This window comes from Vanacampus margaritifer, chromosome 5 (assembly GCF_051991255.1).
Source record: "Vanacampus margaritifer isolate UIUO_Vmar chromosome 5, RoL_Vmar_1.0, whole genome shotgun sequence".
Classification (NCBI taxonomy): Eukaryota; Metazoa; Chordata; class Actinopteri; order Syngnathiformes; family Syngnathidae; genus Vanacampus; species Vanacampus margaritifer.
The window spans coordinates 29771227-29788613 of NC_135436.1; the positions used below are offsets into that span (position 1 = coordinate 29771227).

The 17387-nt window shown below is 39.7% G+C and overlaps 1 protein-coding gene and 1 long non-coding RNA gene across 4 annotated transcripts in view; one reads left to right on the forward strand and one right to left on the reverse strand.

The window, feature by feature from the left end:
• The window catches only part of frya (furry homolog a (Drosophila)), a 66880-nt gene that overhangs the window by 22692 nt on the left and 26801 nt on the right, over positions 1-17387 (reverse strand). For all 3 annotated transcript variants that reach the window (XM_077566022.1, XM_077566021.1, XM_077566023.1), the window contains 22 exons: positions 16364-16619; positions 15584-15766; positions 15431-15517; positions 14344-14603; positions 13487-13679; positions 12863-12990; positions 12554-12611; positions 12380-12471; positions 12119-12291; positions 11008-11168; positions 9973-10083; positions 8933-9087; positions 8560-8659; positions 8314-8485; positions 6684-6946; positions 5458-5604; positions 4904-5075; positions 4739-4826; positions 3582-3664; positions 2183-2333; positions 1904-2007; positions 214-399 (listed from right to left, as the gene is read on the reverse strand). In XM_077566022.1, the coding sequence (XP_077422148.1) occupies positions 214-399; positions 1904-2007; positions 2183-2333; positions 3582-3664; positions 4739-4826; positions 4904-5075; positions 5458-5604; positions 6684-6946; positions 8314-8485; positions 8560-8659; positions 8933-9087; positions 9973-10083; positions 11008-11168; positions 12119-12291; positions 12380-12471; positions 12554-12611; positions 12863-12990; positions 13487-13679; positions 14344-14603; positions 15431-15517; positions 15584-15766; positions 16364-16619 (3323 nt within the window). The remainder of the gene's footprint in view (positions 1-213; positions 400-1903; positions 2008-2182; positions 2334-3581; positions 3665-4738; positions 4827-4903; positions 5076-5457; positions 5605-6683; positions 6947-8313; positions 8486-8559; positions 8660-8932; positions 9088-9972; positions 10084-11007; positions 11169-12118; positions 12292-12379; positions 12472-12553; positions 12612-12862; positions 12991-13486; positions 13680-14343; positions 14604-15430; positions 15518-15583; positions 15767-16363; positions 16620-17387) is intronic.
• LOC144052164 (uncharacterized) lies at positions 323-10052 on the forward strand. Its single transcript, XR_013294170.1, has 3 exons — positions 323-405; positions 5417-5588; positions 9856-10052. It is a non-coding gene; the product is annotated as an uncharacterized LOC144052164 (long non-coding RNA).

Consider the following 17387-nt stretch of genomic DNA (forward strand, 5'->3'; position numbering starts at 1 on the left):
TGGCTCCACTTGGGGCAAGCGGGTAAAAATAGCCACGTGGAATGCTTTAATCAAGACCTTTGAAGTCCACAGTGCTCCATATTGCTTTTGGAACAAGCACCAAATATGCTCTCCTCAGATAAGAGACTTATCTACAAGCATCCTGACGGGAATGTCAGCCATTCTTCGTACCGACGCTGACTTCTGCTTTATTTTTTTCCTCCCCACTTTTACCTGATGTTATGGTGTCGGGTTGAAAGGCGGGCTGGCAAGTGAGAGTCTTGGCCCCGTTGAGCTGACGTGTCTGCAGCAGCACCGAAGCGATGGCCCGGAAGTTGTGGCGGCAGGACAGCGCGATGAGCAGGTGGAGGAGGAGACGCTTGCTGTGCTCAAACACTTCGGGACGGTTGTGGTCCATGCCTGAAGGTATTGCACAAAAATCACACCATGACGTCACATGTGCTTCCAGGTTGCGGTCGCTTGGATGGCTCCGCCGGTAAAGAGCTAGCAGTGAAAAAAATAGTAGGCTACTATATTGTATAAAAACTGAATAACAGAGAATGGAAAGAAGGTTTTATAAAGTGGAATTACTGTAAATACTGTAGTATTCGTGTGTTGGGCGTGGCCAAGTGAGTGACATCAGAAGCTGGTAAGGGGTGGGCCGGGTACCAATGATCAAATATCACGATAGGATAATTATCATGATATTGTTGTCGATATAAAAAAAAGCTATGAAAAAACGAATTAACTAGAAAACTAGACGACTTCCCGTATGGGTTGTTATCTGTCTTTCTTCTTCTGCATAATTGCGGTGTGGCGACAGGCGAGAGGGATTTGTTTATGGTTTAAAGTTTTCCAAAGGAAAAAAAAACTAGTAAAATAATGCAAATAACAGATGCTAATTAAATTGACAAAACAAAAATAAATACATAAATAAATATATATTGATTTGTTTTTGTTTATTTATAAAAATAAAATCATGCAAATAACAGTTGCTAATTAAATTTAAAAACAAAATAAAAATAAACAGATAAACAAATATATATATACTATTTATTAGCATCTGTTATTTGCTTCTTCTTTTTGCCCCCCCCCCCAATGTTTTATTAATGGTTTAAAGTTTTCTAAAGCAAAAAACAAAACAAATAATGAAAATAACAGACGCTAATTTAAAAAAAAAATAAGCAAATAGATATTATTTATATATTTATTTTTGTTTTGTTTTTTAAATACATATATAGATAAATATCTATTTATTTTGTTTTTGTTTATTTAATTGTTAATTGCAAAAAACATATGCTAATTCAATTTAAAAAACAAAAACAAAAGTAAATAGTTATTTATTTATATACTTATTTTTTTTTTATTATTTAATTAGCATCTGTTATTTGCATTATTATTATAATTTTTTTTTTTTTTTTTTTTGTACTTTGCTTTGGAAAACTTTAAACCATAAATTAAACATTGGGGGGAACAAACAGGAAAAAGAAAAGAAAAAGACAAATAGCAAATTTGTGAACATTGATGCACAACTATTTGGGGCTCACTGAACAACAACTTCCTCCCCCAACTATCCCCAAAACATGCATTTCAGGTTCATTGACAACTCTAAATTATCCATCGATGGAATGTCAGTAATAAATGCTTGTTTGCCTAACCGTGCCCTGTGATTGGTTGGCGACCAGTCCAGGGTGTTTCCCTTCCACTTGCCTCAAGTCAGCTGCGATAGGCTCCATCTTACCCACAAAACCACACGAGGACAAGCAGTACAGAAAATGGATGGTCTCCCTGAACTGACCTCAATTTGACACTCACAGTAAACCACAGTACAACTTATGCGCAACTTAAAATACTATATCACATGAGTTATTTGAATCACATGGTCAGGGTTTTGACAAGACGAGAAATTGCAGTATAAACGTACCCAAAAATAAGGCGTGCAGCAGCACTGGGAGGTGCAAGGCCCAGTCCTCCCTCACGCTGTGGTCCACCACCATCTCCGTCATGAATATGACTGCGATGTTACACCTGGGAGGAAAAAGAAAAGGGCTTAAAACAGCTTTCTTTGTCACTTCACTCAAGGCGTAGTGCACGTGAAAGTCACTCCTTCCTCCTTTGCTTGCAATACAATATTATTAGTATTATATTTTTTTAATCGAACAACCGACAGCAATGTTTGGAATCACTCAAGTGGAACACAGACCTGTGCAACGGTCCTCTCGGGGTGAGGTTCTCAGGCAGGAAGTCGACCAGAGGGGCCCAGCAGCCGCCGTTGAGAGGCATGGGGAGAGGATGGGCACGGTTGCTTTCAACGACGGCCATCAGCCAGTCAACATAAGGGGGCAGGAGGTCACCTGTGGATGGATGGATGCCAGTTAGTTTAGCTTATCAGCTAGCTAGATGCTAGTTAGCTGTTGGATAAATAGATGCTAATCAGCTTAGCTTTTAGATAGATGAAGGCTCATTTTTAGATGCGTATTTGCCTAGGACACGCTGGAGAGATTTTGTATCTCAGCTGGCATGGGAACGCCTTGGGATCCCGTCGAAGGAGCTGGTTGAAGTGGCTGGGGAGAGGGAAGTCTGGGCTTCCCTGCTAAAGCTGCTGCCCCCGCCACCCGACCCCGGATAAGCTTTTAAACATTTGTTTAAACTCAACAAGTGACTTGCATCTCTTTAGGTCGTTACCAAAATGATTCCACAAAATGACACCTCTAGCAAAAACACACCTTAGCTTGATATTTGTTCTTGTTTAGATATTTTTGTAGACATTTGTACCCCTTATGTCATAAGGACACTCTCTCCTTTCAAATAGCTTCTGACTACTGTGGCAGAGTAGATTGTTGTATACTTTATACACGAGTTGCTATTTTAAACTCAACTAAGTCATAAAATTTCAATGAATAAATAGTGAATGTGTTAGTTCTGCATATTTTAATTGATTAATAATTCTTATGGCTCTTTTTTTGCAGTTTGAAAACCGGGTCGCTATTTGTTTTAAATGCGTTTCACCAGATTTCCACACAAAAAGTCAGATATGGTAATAATAATAAACAGTATCATGTGTATAATGATTTCTTATTCAGGGCATCCTTTTATTTAGAGACTATCCCTATGATATTTGACACTTTCCTTGTGTGACTTCCAACACAATTTGTCGTCGATAAGTACTCCAAGAAATTAATTTTCATACACTCAACTGAGTTTACCATAATTTTGGTTTGACGAGTGATTTGTCTAGTGCCAAAAACTATTAACTTTGTTTTGTTTAAGTTTAATGATCATTTATTTAAGTCAAACCAGTTTTTTAATGTGTTCAATTCATTCTTTGAATATTTTTGAGACACAACAGATATCATTTATATAGAATATAAATAGTTTGGGGCCTAGCACAGACCCTTGGAGAACTCCATGAGTAATCTTCAAGTGTTTTGATTGTATGTACTGATATCTATTGTCCAAATAACTTTTCATCCAGGACACTGCATGCCCCGTGTTTATGCATTATCGATGACATCACGCCCGTCACCATTTTTTTTTATCCTCACGGCCTGCTCTCGCCAGACGGCGATGGAATTAATGATGATGGCGCGAAATACACTTACACTTGTCTTCATCGTACGATCCTCCCGAGCTGTTGCTGTAGCGAGATTCCAGACGGTGGTGAGCTCGCTTCACATGGCTGAGCCTGAAAATGGAAAAATAATCATTGGGATTTATTTCCCAAAGTGTGTTTTTCTCCTCTAATCAAACCAGCAGAAGGGAAATTCTCTGACTGCGGTGTGGTTGTACACAAATACCGATAACCAGGTCAAATTCAAAGTTCCAGTCATAGGATGTTTCTATAAGATTATCTTTAATGATTATCTGGTGGTGGGCGGTACATACATACATACTGATAATCAGAACAAATTTGACCATTTGCTCCAATTCTAAACAAAGCCAACAGAAATCTTATTATCAGGTATTTCCACAAATTTAGCCTGAAAGATTATCCTGTGGTGTGGTGTTTATACATAACGATAATTGGGCCACATTGTACGGAGGACCAAAACTGCCAAAATTAAAAATAAATAAATGACTAAAGGTTAAAATAAAAATGGATATAAAAAATATAATTCAAAAATGTAATCCCAAAAAGTACAAATAAATGGAAATATATATGTTACCCGCTCCAGCAAAAGCATCCGCATGGTGGGGAGGTGTTTAACGAGTTAGACACGAAAATGTATAGTTTGCACGAAAATGTCGATTTGGAGATTTCTCCACAATTAGCCTCCTTGAGGTCTCTAGTTTCATTTCCCAGCAGTGCAAAGGTAAAACATTTAATAGAAGTGTATGAAAATAAGCAATTATTAGACACACATATATACTGTATATATCTACCTAAGATACGCTTAGGACCGCCCCCTCATTTGAATAACATTTCGACCTGACAGAGCATCTGCAGCATGAAATTAATACAAGTGAGAGCAGAGAGTTTGTATTTATTGATTGACATTTAATTCTATTTATATATTTATTTGTGTATTTATTTCGACATTTAGTTTTATATTTTGTAATCGGTTTTTTTTGGGAGGGGGATTTTATACTTTTATTTATGGATATATTTATATATTTGTTTATTTCCATTTATATTTATTTATTTATTTATATTACATTTTTTTATAAAAAATGTTGTATTAGTTTTTATTTTAATTTGGGCAGTTTTGGTCCTCCATAAAATTGGAGCATTTGTCCCCACATTTGTGAATGATTTCACCTGTCCTCGTTGTCCTTGGCCTTGTATTCATCAGCATCCGGGAAGCTCTCCTGTCCTGCCGCCGCAGTAACGGTGCGCGATGTGTTTCCTGGGGAATGAGTCCAAACGTGAACGTGTTGACTTTCGATCAAACGGGTGTTCTGTCAGCTGTCCGCCCGGAATTACCTGACGCCATGTTGACGATGGCCTTGCTGGTGGCGGTGAAGCGATAAAATGGCGGGTTGTCGCAGTGCTGCACCACAGGGTTGACCGGGTCCGTCTGCTGCAAATCCAAGATCAACTCCTCCATGGTTTGCATGGTGTTGTTTCGACACAGATAGATCACCACCTTCTTGATCTGAGCACACGGGGAGAAGATAATCATAGGCTGGCATATCTACAAGGAGGTACGGTGAGGGCTGATGTACCATAAAGTCCCGTGAAAAACACGCACCCCCAAAATCAGCAGTTTTTTTTTTCACTGTCCTCTGATGATTTGCTGGTATCCTTTATTTATATTATATCAATATGAACGAATGAAGATACCAAAACACACAAATAAAGTGCAAATTACTTTCAATTTAAAGTATTTTTTAAATAGGGATAGGCCGATTATCGGCGCCGATATTCAGCATTTTGACTAATATTGGTATCGGCCATTTTGAATAATCATATGTCTGATTCTGTCTTTCTTTGCAGTGGCAAATCGTCACCATAGAAACTTGTAGAATTGGTCTTACGAATGGCAGGAGGGCGGTGTCACTGCTGACGCCGCAGAGGCTGATGAGAAACTGCAGCGCCGTTCGCAGGTTGTGGCTCCACTTTTCGTTGCACACCAAAGCGTTCCAGGCATTTTCCATTTCAGATCCTGGTAAGTCATCTCCATACTGGCCAAAAGAAATACAAAAACAAAATCAAAAATCAAACCATAAGATATAGGAAAATTAAACATAAAACAATTAAATCGAGGGCCACTGAGACCAAATGCAATCACAAGTTTTCTTTTCGTTGAAATTTGGAAATTTCATGGACATTTAGGCTTCTATTTCTTGAAGATATAATACTGCAAAAGCGGTTTCAAGGAGAAAGTGTCTTTCTTTTTAACTCATTCACTGCCAGCCATTTTCACTGAAGCAACCCCCTTCACTCCCGGCTGTTTTACTGGATTTTGACTGATGTTGCAAGGCCCACAGAATATTGTGTTCTATTGCTATAAAAACATGGAACCTACCAAAACAAAGATTCGATTATTTTCTTTCATCAGGGAAAAAAGTATATTTCTATCTGTTTCCATTTTGCAGCAATTAGCATTAGAATATAGCTAAGTTTCATCGTTATTCACAAATCTGTTTAAAACACTGGGGGAAATAGCTTTTTTGCAACATTACCCTGCTTGATCTCTTTTGCTCTGCTGCCATCTGTTGGCCCTTTTTGTAATAACTACAATTTCTTCAACCCTTCTCTGCAGTTGAGAGGCTGCATAAAAGCCTTCTGTTTGCTCCAGCATAAATATAAACATAAAAAAGCATATAAATATGTCTTTGGGACACTTACAACATTTAAAATAAAACGTATATTTATACGTTCTTGGGAGCAAATGAGTTAAGTGGCACATAAATTTGACTGTCAACATCAGCTATAAATGGAAACACTAAACTTTATCAGGATGGAATCCAGGAGCAGCAAATATAAGGAGAAAAAAAGAGGCTCTAACACTGAACCCTGTGGAACCCCATATCTGTATCTTCTTTTAACCAATTTGCCCTTATGTCCACTTGCGTCTAATTTCCTTCACCTATCTACCTACCTATATCTAGTATCTAGTTAATTACATGTAAAAAAAATAAAATAATAAAATACAGTCTCTGTATATCGCAGATTGTCCGTTTGGGTCTGGAATGCATCATCTGCGATAAACGGGGGAGTCTTTGCTCTCTTAGCCTGTTATGACACGAGATTGATTTACCTTGGCGGTCATGTACATGAGGTTGTTGAGCACCATGGAAGTGGCTTGCAGGGAGCCCCAGCCGCTTCCCCTCAGATGCTGCTGGGCGGAGGCGGAGGTGCGCCCCCGTGTCGAGGCGTCGTAGTCGGAGGAGGAGGACAGCGTGAAGGCTGGGAGCAGCGGGCCGCTATCGACCAGCTCGATGTTGCTGAGCCAGGGTTGCAGATAGGTCAGCATGATCTGTCTCCCGTTGGGGTGGGTGCTGGGGAACCTCTGGCTAACCTCTGGAGCAAACACATAAATGCATCTTCAGGGAACATCACACTCCCATTAGAGCAAGCAGCATGCAGCGCAAGGGGGGGGGGGGAATGTTGTGCCCAACAAGGGCCACATTTGATTCGATTAGACAAAAACAAGAAGCCGAAATGTGTTTGAAAAACATGATGCAACAATAACATAACCATTTGTGCTTATTTTATGGTACCTTTTATCATTTATTTCACATGGATAAGAATAATAATTGTTAAATGTGGACTGTACATGTATAGTTGATTTAAAAAAGTTTCATTAACAAATTATTTGGTAAGTACATAGTATGTGCATATGAATAATGGGGGGAAAAAAGAACAGGAATATATTTTTACTGATCAATAAATGAAGTAATGCAACAAATAAAAGTATTATAATTAAAAAAAAAATCATTCATGCCCGTTTTTATTTTGGTCATTTATCAACCAATTATTCAAACTTATTTTTTTTAAATGCATTTACAGTAAATCTGAAATAATTTTACTAATATTATGAATTTACAATGTATCCATTAAAAAAATATTTAATGAGATCATTGAATAAAAATAAAATATTAAAATATCTAAGTTTTAAATAACCAATTTAAACAAGCAATGGCTAAACTAAAGCATCAAATAAAAATATTGTGTTTTAACCGTGAAATAATAAAAACATTTGAATTTTTGTAATTACGTAAATGCTAAATGTATATGAATGTGAAATTATCTTAGATATTTTATACTAATTTCCAATAAATAAATAAATTATAATGCAACAACACAATAATTGAGAATACATATATTTTAAAATTAATCTATCCATATCCATTAAAAAATTAAGTAATGAGATAATTAAATAAAAACAAAATGTATACATTTTAAATAACCAATTTAAACAAGCAATGGCTAAATTAAAACATCAAATAAAAGAGTGTATTTTACCCATGAAATCAATCATTTGCATTTCTAAATTAATTAATTTCAATTAATTAACTATTTGTAATTATGCAAATGCTAAATATATGTGAATGTGAAATGATCTTAGATATTTTATATTCATTTCCAATAAATAAATAACAAATTATAATGCAACAACACAATAAAAGAATACATACATTTTAAGTCACCGATTTTATGGGAACATTTTTCATTAATTCAACAAATATTACATTAGTATTGAAAATGTTAGAATAGCTTGCCGGGTCAAATCCAAGAAGTGAGTGAACTGTATGTTTTTTTTTGTTTGTTTGTTTTTTAACCGTATGTTGCTTGCAGGCCATACTTTGCCCAGCCCTGTTTTTTCTCTACAGTGTTTAATTATTTGTAGCACACAAACACACATCCAAAGAGACTTTCTATGCCACCTGAAAAAAGAGGGAGCGTGAGTTCCGGGTACATCCTGGCCAACTGGCTGGAGAGCTGAGGGAGGGAGACGCTGTAGAGAGGCGGCAACGGAGCGTGAGTGCCGTAAAGCACGCTGTTGGGCTTCTGGCCCGCCATCGTCTTGGAGTACGCAAACAGCCTGGCCTCCACAATCTGCTCCAAAACAAACAAAAGCGTCACACAGGCCCTCAACGGACGGCTCGTGTGGAGGCGTGTCTTCATCTCACCTGCATCAGTTGCATAGAAATCTCGTAAATCTCTCTGCTGGCGTCGGGCGCCTTAAAGAGGACTAGATTGAGCAGCGTCACAACATCGCTCGGGTAGTTTCTGCAAGTAAGCGCGACGAAGTTCATGTCATTGAAAAGCAGACTAGATGTTTGATGATGAAGAGGTTTTTCGTCAACATATCTTCCAGGGGGCGGAGCTAATGGCAGCTACAACCAAGTGGAGTGTTGAGAATATAAGTGAGCGGATTGTATTTTCACTCACGGATGCAGCACTTCATCACCACTGCCGCTAAATGACACTTGTCAATTATGGTGAAAAGGCTTGTTCAGTTAGTCACTAACAATGATCAAGACACAGACGGTTTCTTTGCACCTGCTGCCGCACACCGCGGCGATGGCTTTGAAGCAACCCGATGCCAGCTGGTAGGAGCCCGTGTAGCAGCGATCCACGGCCCAGTTGAACAGGTTGACCTGCTCGGCGTTGAGCTCCAAGAGCAGGATGACCACTTCGCATCCCAGCTGGTGGACCTGAGGCGAGAGGAGAGCCGCAGCGTGGGGTCAACTTTAATCGGGGGCTGCCGGCAAACATTTGGGTGCGGGGATCCCATTAAATTGCTGACTTTGGCTCAGAGGGATGAACTGCTCGCCAGACAATCGCAGCCCAATCACAAATGTCATTTAAATGACATAACTACCCCTGCTTTGCTCCCAAAAATGTATTTATACATTTTTTTCAAATGTTTTTTTCATGTTACAGCATACAGAAGGCTTTAATGAAGCCTCTGACTTGAAGAGGACGCTTAAAGCAATGACAGTTATTACAAAAAACTGCCAGCAGGTGGCAGCAGAGTATGAGATCAACCAGGGCCATGTTGCAAAAAAAAGCTCTTTTCCCCACTGTTTTAAACAGATTTGTGAATAATGATGAAACTTAGCTATATTCTAATGCTAGTTGCTGCAAAACACTGGGAACAGATAGAAATATACTTTTTTTTTCCTGATGAAAAAATAGATTCAAATCTTTCTTCTCCATGTTTTTATAGCAATAGAACACAATATTCTGGGGGCCTTGCAAAATCAGTCAAAAAAACAGTAAAACAGCCGAGAGTGAAGGGGGTTGCTTCAGTGAAAACGGCTGTGCGTGAATGAATTACACTATTAGTCACTTTTTTGTTGTATTAGTTAGCAACATCCGACATCTGCGTGCAGAAGCGAAATACTGGAAGAGCAAAAGTGGGCGAGGACACAATTAATTCTGGTTTCTTGAGTATGACTGTATTGCAACTTATTTTGCAGACCCTCAAGCTATGGCGGAAGAAGAAAGCCAGGCTTAACGTTGCTGCCGTGCCGTGTTTGGAGACAAAACTTTTGTCTCAAATGAAGCTCCCCACTCTGAAAGTAAACACTGCGTACCCGCTGGTCTTGGCAGGCCAGAATGTTGTCCAGCCACTTGTAGAGGTAGCCGTCTGGAGAGAGGCCCACGTTGTCGAAGGCCGGGCCGCAGCACAACACGGCAGACATGGCCTGCAAGAACGCAGACCAATCGTCAGACTCCAGAATCCATTTTCTGTAGCGCCTAAATCAAGCTGACTTTCGTTACTCCAAATCTATTTGTTGAGCTGTTATTTCACGTTTGGGGACGATACAAGGACCAATTATCTCGGTGCACACATTTCTTTGCTGTGAAATGCTGGAAAGCCAATTTTCACAACCGCAGCACTTAAAATATTTTGTTCAATTGCCCAACTTAAAACTTTATCCAAGTTTGTTGCTTTGAAATTTGGAGGCCATCCAACTTTTATTTTTCAATTTAATTGTGAATGAAATTGTTGTAACAGTATGCAGTTTTAACACATGAACTTAACGCCTCAATATAGGAAAATCATTTCAAATGTGTTGTAAATCGAAGTTAAATTATACATGAAGTCAATGTTTACATACAAACTCAAAACTTGATACAGGACCAAATTTGTTACTCAATATCCTTCCACAGCTGACAGAGTCAAATAAAATAATAGACAGTAAATAGAGAGTAAAAATCTGAATTGTAACTTTGTATTTTGTTACAGATTTGTTTTCCTTAATGCTAGAATCATAGGAAATATTTGAATAACTGTTTGGCCTATGTTTGACCTTTTATTTTATCGTTTTTTTACTTGGCGTAAATTTAGTACCAGTATGTATTTACGCTCCATTAGTTTGCCCTGCTTTTAGGCTGTCATAAACCAAGGCAGTAAAGTGTAGAGTTGACGTAAAGATAAAAAAAGAAAACAATTAGGACGTGGAGCAACAGCTTTTGCACCGTGTTTTGTTTGCACAACGCCTTTATAATTTTGATATATAAAAGGACTCGAGTAGAATTCAAGTGAAAGCATTTTTTTGTCCAACCACAACGTACCAGCCCATGTGCAAGCGATGGAGGTTTCTTCCATTTCTCATTTTTTTTACCTTCAAGGCACAATACTGGTAGCGTGTGATCTGGTGATTCCTGTCACTGTAGCGGTCCAAGGGGGTGAACATGATGCTAAATGGCCCCGCCCACTGACTGAAGAGGATGAAGAGATGATGTCGGAGGCTCTGCTGCGGAAACAGGAAGCGCCTGTGGTGCACTGAGGAGGGGAAACAAGGCAGGTTCGTACCTATCGTCTCATTTCATTACCAGCATCCGAAAATTGGAATTTTCAGGCTGTCAGTGTAGTAAAATATCATCTTTGTGTCTTGAAGAACCTCAATATGTAGACCTCTTCCAATCAATATAACGTTTTATTTAGTTTTTTAAATTGAGTTAGTTTTAATTAGTTTTCAGAGTGGTTCTGTTATTTTTCATTAGTTTTAGTTATTTAATACATGCTTGGTTTTAGTTTAGTTTCGGTTAGTTTCTGTATTAGTTTTCGTTTTTTCATATATTTTTTTTATGTGTATTACTTGTGCGCAGAGGTGGCAAATCCAGGTCCCGAAAGTAAAAACCCTGCCACAGTTTGGCTTTAGCCATTGATGCTAGCTAGCTAGCTAGCTCCCTAGCAGGTAAACGAGCACCATGGGAGCTAGCCAGGGAACTAGCTAGCTAGCTAGCTAGCTAGTTCTCTGGGGCTAAAGCCAAACTGTGACAGGGTTTTTACTTTCTGGACCTGGATTTGCCACCTCTGCTTGTGTGGAATGTTTAATAAACACTATGGTAAAATGAGAAAAGAAACTAACTTCTTACCTAGTGTGTGTGCATTTCGTTGTCGCCTCGGAGCAACTTGGCTGCTGCTAGATGACGTCACTTCTGTGTGACACTTTCAAACGTCCTTGTGCCGGTTAAATAAATATACTCAAAATCACATTTAAAATCAACCCCAAAGGCTCATGCATTAAACTAATTACCAAAGACTAAAACAAAGGACATTTTTGGTATAATTATTGTTAGTTTTAGTTAGTTTTCGTTATTTTAAAGCATTTTTTATTGTATTTCGTTAACAAAAGTGTTTTTTGAATTTTAGTTTTCGTTTTTTTTTCGTTTTTTTAAATAACCTTGAAGCAGACTAATAAGTGTGGAAAAGGAAATGTTGGAGACTACCTGGCACACACTGGATGAGGTTGGCCACCATAGCACTGAAGTGAACACGAATGTCCTTGAGGACTTCCGCGTCTTTGTCATTCTCGGCTTCCAGGAGCATCCGCGTCAGGTCCACGTACTCCAGGAAGAGAGCGCCCAGAGCGAGGGTGTCTCGCTCCACAGCCCCGTTTGTACTGCGGGAAAGTAGTTAGTAAGTCGAAGAAGAAAAAAAAAAGGCTTTGCTGCTTGTTTTTGTGACTCCATGCCGTGCCGAGTATCAACCTGTCACTGATGACGCCCGCGTCTGCCAGAAGCTCAAAGATGCGCAACAGCTGAAGCCGCAGAAGGTCCCGGCGCTCACGCCGCTTCTTGTTCTATAGAAATGATACAGTCATGCTTTCAAATGATCTCATTGATCTCTTGTCGTCTGCTCTGCTGGAAATCAAATCAACCAACCTCGGGTCTTCTTTCCAGTGCTTCTTTCATTAGCGGATGCAGTTCCTCCACAAGTTCCCTGAGGACAGACAGACAACATCAGTCATCGTGTCACTCAAAATGCTACTACAGAAAATATTCCAACACTAAAAAAAACAATTTTTTTTAGGAAACACATCAATGATTACTAACAAAGCATCACCATAATCCTCTCCTTCGCCCACATGAACGCAGGGCAATATTTTCATTTGAATGACGTTGCACTCTGACTTTGAGCCCACCGCCTCCCTGTTGGTGTGTAAAGGGGGTCCCAAAAAGTCTGCGAAATACCTGAAGACGAGAGAGTTGGTGCGACCAAAGCCCAGAACTAATGCCTCTGTCAGCTCCACGCTCTCCGCCCTCATGAGAGGAACCAACTGCTTGAGGAGCCAAGCCACGGACGGGCAGCCTGGGACCGCCTGATATGATTGAACATATTATTACAGAAATCTGACATCCCAACATGAGGCTTCAATCAGAACAAATATTGTTAGGAACGCACATTCAATGAGCCTCCCCGTGTATTTATTTATTATAGATGATCTGAAAGCAGACAATGTGCATGCCGGGTGGACACATGTGGCTAATATTAGCATTTAATAAGCACATGGTGGACCTTTACTTAACTTGATTCAGTTATCAAGCTGAATGCACTGTTTGATAAATATATTTTGAATCTCTGAAATAGTTTTATTTATCAATTGATTTTTCACTACGACTGAGTGGACATGTTACGCTTGTCAACATCCAGTTACGCACATAAGATAAAAAAGTGTCAAAATATTCACTAAAATTGCACGTTTGCAAAGCCCCAGTCCTGGACGCAAAAAATAAATAAATAAATAAAAAACTTGCTGGATAGTTTAAATTGAAACGCAAATTCCATAGGGGTGAAAAAAAATGTGCATCTCTTGCCTTATTGTCGCAGCCCGCAGCGCCGTCGGGCGTGGTCGCGGCGATCTCGGGTGTCGACGCTCTCAGGTGACCCGCGCTCATGACACTGGGCTTGGCCACCCCGAAGCAAAGGATCAAGTAGTTGCGCCACACGGTCACGTAGTTGTCCGCACTGCCGGAGGTGCTGCTGGTCTTCTTTGCGTTCGCCAGGTTACTGGAAATTCAGAGTTATTTGCTAACACTTGAGTTTGCTATCAGAGAGCAGCACTCCAATAAAAACAATCAGGGAAATGTTTTGTTTCGTGTTGTTAATAAAGACAAGACAGCAATGCATTGTATGAAAACTTAATAAAATACAATATAGAGAAATAAACTGGTTTTATAACGTTAAATATGGCCAGCAGCAAACGGTTACGAGAAAATAATTTAAGATTGAAAATTGGGGAAAAAAATCTGAAATGTGAAAAAGTAAGTTGAAATGCTGTTAGATCACATTTTTTAAATGTATAATTGTAAAATATTCTTTTAATACTACAATATAAAAATACAATTGAAAAAAAATAATAATAATCTGATTAGATGTTTTTTTAAATGTGGAAGAGTTGAAATGCTAACATTAGGTCACATTTTTTAAATTTATAATTGCAAAATATTCTTATAATATTACATTATAAAAATAGATTTTGTGAAAAAATAAGTTGAAATGCTAATATAAGATAAAAAAAATTTTTTATATAATTGTAGAAATTTTTTTTTATTAGTTTTTTGTTCATTGTGATTATTTTGATGTGTTTGTATGTGCACTCTGGTGCAGTCTATCCTGTTTGTCCACGACTGGACCCCGAGTGTGTAAACGAAGGCGATTAATGAACTCTCACTTGGGGTCGACCAGCGGCATGAGCATCTGCATCCGAGCGAAGGCGGAGGGCCACGCGTAGCCGAGGGCGGTGGGGCAATGCTTGGGCAGGTGGTCCTGTCGCAGCAGGCTGTACATGCACAGCGCCCACGGGTCCTTCACCGACTGCGCCAAGATCCACACGTGCGACGGGCTGCGGATGTCGTAGTGGCTGCTGACCAGCCGGCCGTTCCACTCGGCGAGCCACTGGAGGTCCACGTGGGGGCCGGCGGACGCGTTGGCCTGGAAAAGACGGGGACATGTTTAGTGTAGGGCTTCTCATCCGCCATCATGGCGGAAGCGTTGAATTGAATTAAATGTGAAATCATGGACAATCAAAGACAATGGCACGATGAAAAAAAATAGTACAATTAAAAGAAAAGTTACTTTTACAACTTGATTGTAATATTTATAATTACATTTTTTAAATTATAATTATCCCACAACATTTGTTGCAAATGTCTACAAGCATTCACGGCAAATCAGAGACATTCACGGCAAAATAACCACTGCCTAAGCAATCGCAAACTAACGCTACTTACGGTAAAACGTTATGCCACTTTTGCACATATTAAAATAGTTGTCAAATGTCTGGCTCAAATTGTCACGGTTGAACCACACTGCTTCTGCTCGCTATGGCCGAGTCGTTTCCATTCACAACATTAGCACATGGCTAACAGAGCCGAGAACCACAGCCCCTTTGAGAGAATGGTATGACCTGGGCGTGGCCCGGGTCTGCTATTTACATAAAAGTGACACGCCCCTAAAACAGGCTGTTTTGAACAGAGCGTTTTTGGCTGATTTAGGGACAGCAAAAATATTGCATCCAATGTCAGTTTTGACGAATGCATGTCACAGACACGTCTTTTACACATTTGAGAACTATTTTAGTTTGTGGAAAATTTCAGAAAGAAAAAAAATTTCAATTGAGACCAATATTCATGTGAAAGTTTAGCATTTCTCGATATATTTCTGCACTTAACTTAAACGAGAGGTGACGTTATCCCATTCCAGCTCCCCGTGGCATATTTGAGGATCTGATGGAGATTTGAAAGCCTCGCACAACTTACTGCGTCAGAGACGGCCACGTTGACGAAGCTGTCGACAATCACAGGGCTGAGCTGGTCCATGACCTCGATCAGCGCTTTATCGTCATCCTGCGGCGTGACAACGTGAGCCTCTAAACTCACACAACAAAGTGTCTTGCCGCGAGCGGATTTTACCTCCGACTGCCCAAGCACGCCGAAGAGGCTGCGGATTTCCTTGAGGATGGCGACGGCGAGTCTTCGAGTGCTGAGCTGGCAGGAGCAGAGCAGCACGAGGGCCAGACCCTCCACGGCGTGCAACACGGCGGCGTGGGGGCCTCGCTCGGCCGCCGTCTTCACGTTGGAGCTCGTCTGCAGCAGCTTTCAGAGGACAAAAACAGGGATTCGGAGATTGACACGTTTCCGGCAAGTCCCAGGGACAGTGGCAAAAAAAGGCAAGTCCCTACTAGTGTTAATAATAATAATAATAATTTCGTCAACGTACATTTTTCACCGGGCTAAAATTAGACTAGACGAAAACCTTAATTAATAAACAATAACTGAGACTAAATCAGCAACTAATGAAGGTGAGATGAAAATGTACTTCATTTAATAAAAACTGAACTAAAATCTCTGGACATTTTAGTTTATGAACCAAAACGATCAGGTTGGTAACCCGGTGGGTAGTAGGTGATGTCTGGTCGGTGCTGGATTTCACTTTTCTTTGATCCTTCCTCGGGTCTCCTGACAACTTCGCGACTCGAGCTGGATTCTGAAGTATTCGGCTTAGGTGAACGGTACGGGATTTTTAATAGGTTTTAAGTGAATTAATGAGCACACACGCACATAAAAAAATAAAAAATAAATAAAAAGAGAGCGCAATGATGATGACATGTCGAATCTGTAAAATGACCCAATGAACAAGACTGAGCTCTCTCAAAAAGAAAAAATAAATAAATGTATCGGGGACTTGAGTACCTCGGCAGTGTGTATCTTAGCCATGCCGTAGCTGTTCTCCGCCGCCGCCGCCGTCAATTTCCACTGGGCGAGCAGCTGGAGCAGCAGCTTGAGCGACGAGTCTAACAGCCCCTGGTGGCTGTCGTGGACCTCACGCAGCACAAAGCCAGAAAAGCCGAACAGCACGTCGTCCCTCCAGTCGGAGAAGTCCACGAGCAGACTTTGCAAAGAATTCTGAGCGATGAGTCGGAGCTCGTCGTCCATGTGGATCGTCAGTCTAGTGGACAAAGAAAAGGGAGAGAAAAGTAAGGGAGCAGACTTTTTGCTCATCTGATTGGTCAGCAGCCTACTTCCTGGTCAATGTCATTGGGATTCTGCAGGGGGGGCTGTAGATCGGAACTAGATCGGCTCCACACTGCAATTGATTCTGTATTAAAAAGCTTATGCTAAAAATGCTGACCAGCCAACCAACAAACCAAAGAATTAACAAATTACTGAACCAACCAATAAATGAAGGAAACATCGAACCCACTTTGAATTAGTGCAGCTCAATCTTTATCGAAGTTAGAGTGTTAACTCATTAATTAATCACAAAAGAATGATCGCATTAATCATGTATTAACGCATATTAATCACACTATTAATTTTAACCGCAGATGATCCTTTAGCTCACAGCGGATGGTTACGTTAAAGGTAATACATGTTGTGTTTGAGCAAAAAATAGAACTACATGCATTAAAGTAAAGCATTTGATAAATGTTTATGTATGACATTCAGAATATTGTATGTATGAGTGTAATGAAAATTGTATATGTAAATATGAGGATGAATTATTATGCTGTATGCCTATGAATTACATGTACGTTTGCTACTGGCAAATGTACGTACATGTCAAAGTGCAGTTGTACATACGGACAAGTTTATACATTTTCTTTCATTGAAATTCATTAACCTGTTATTGTATCTATTGAAATAAGACAAAACATAAGGGGTAGCACTAGACAAGTTTTCAACTTCTTCCTGCTCCTTTTTAACTCTTTGACTG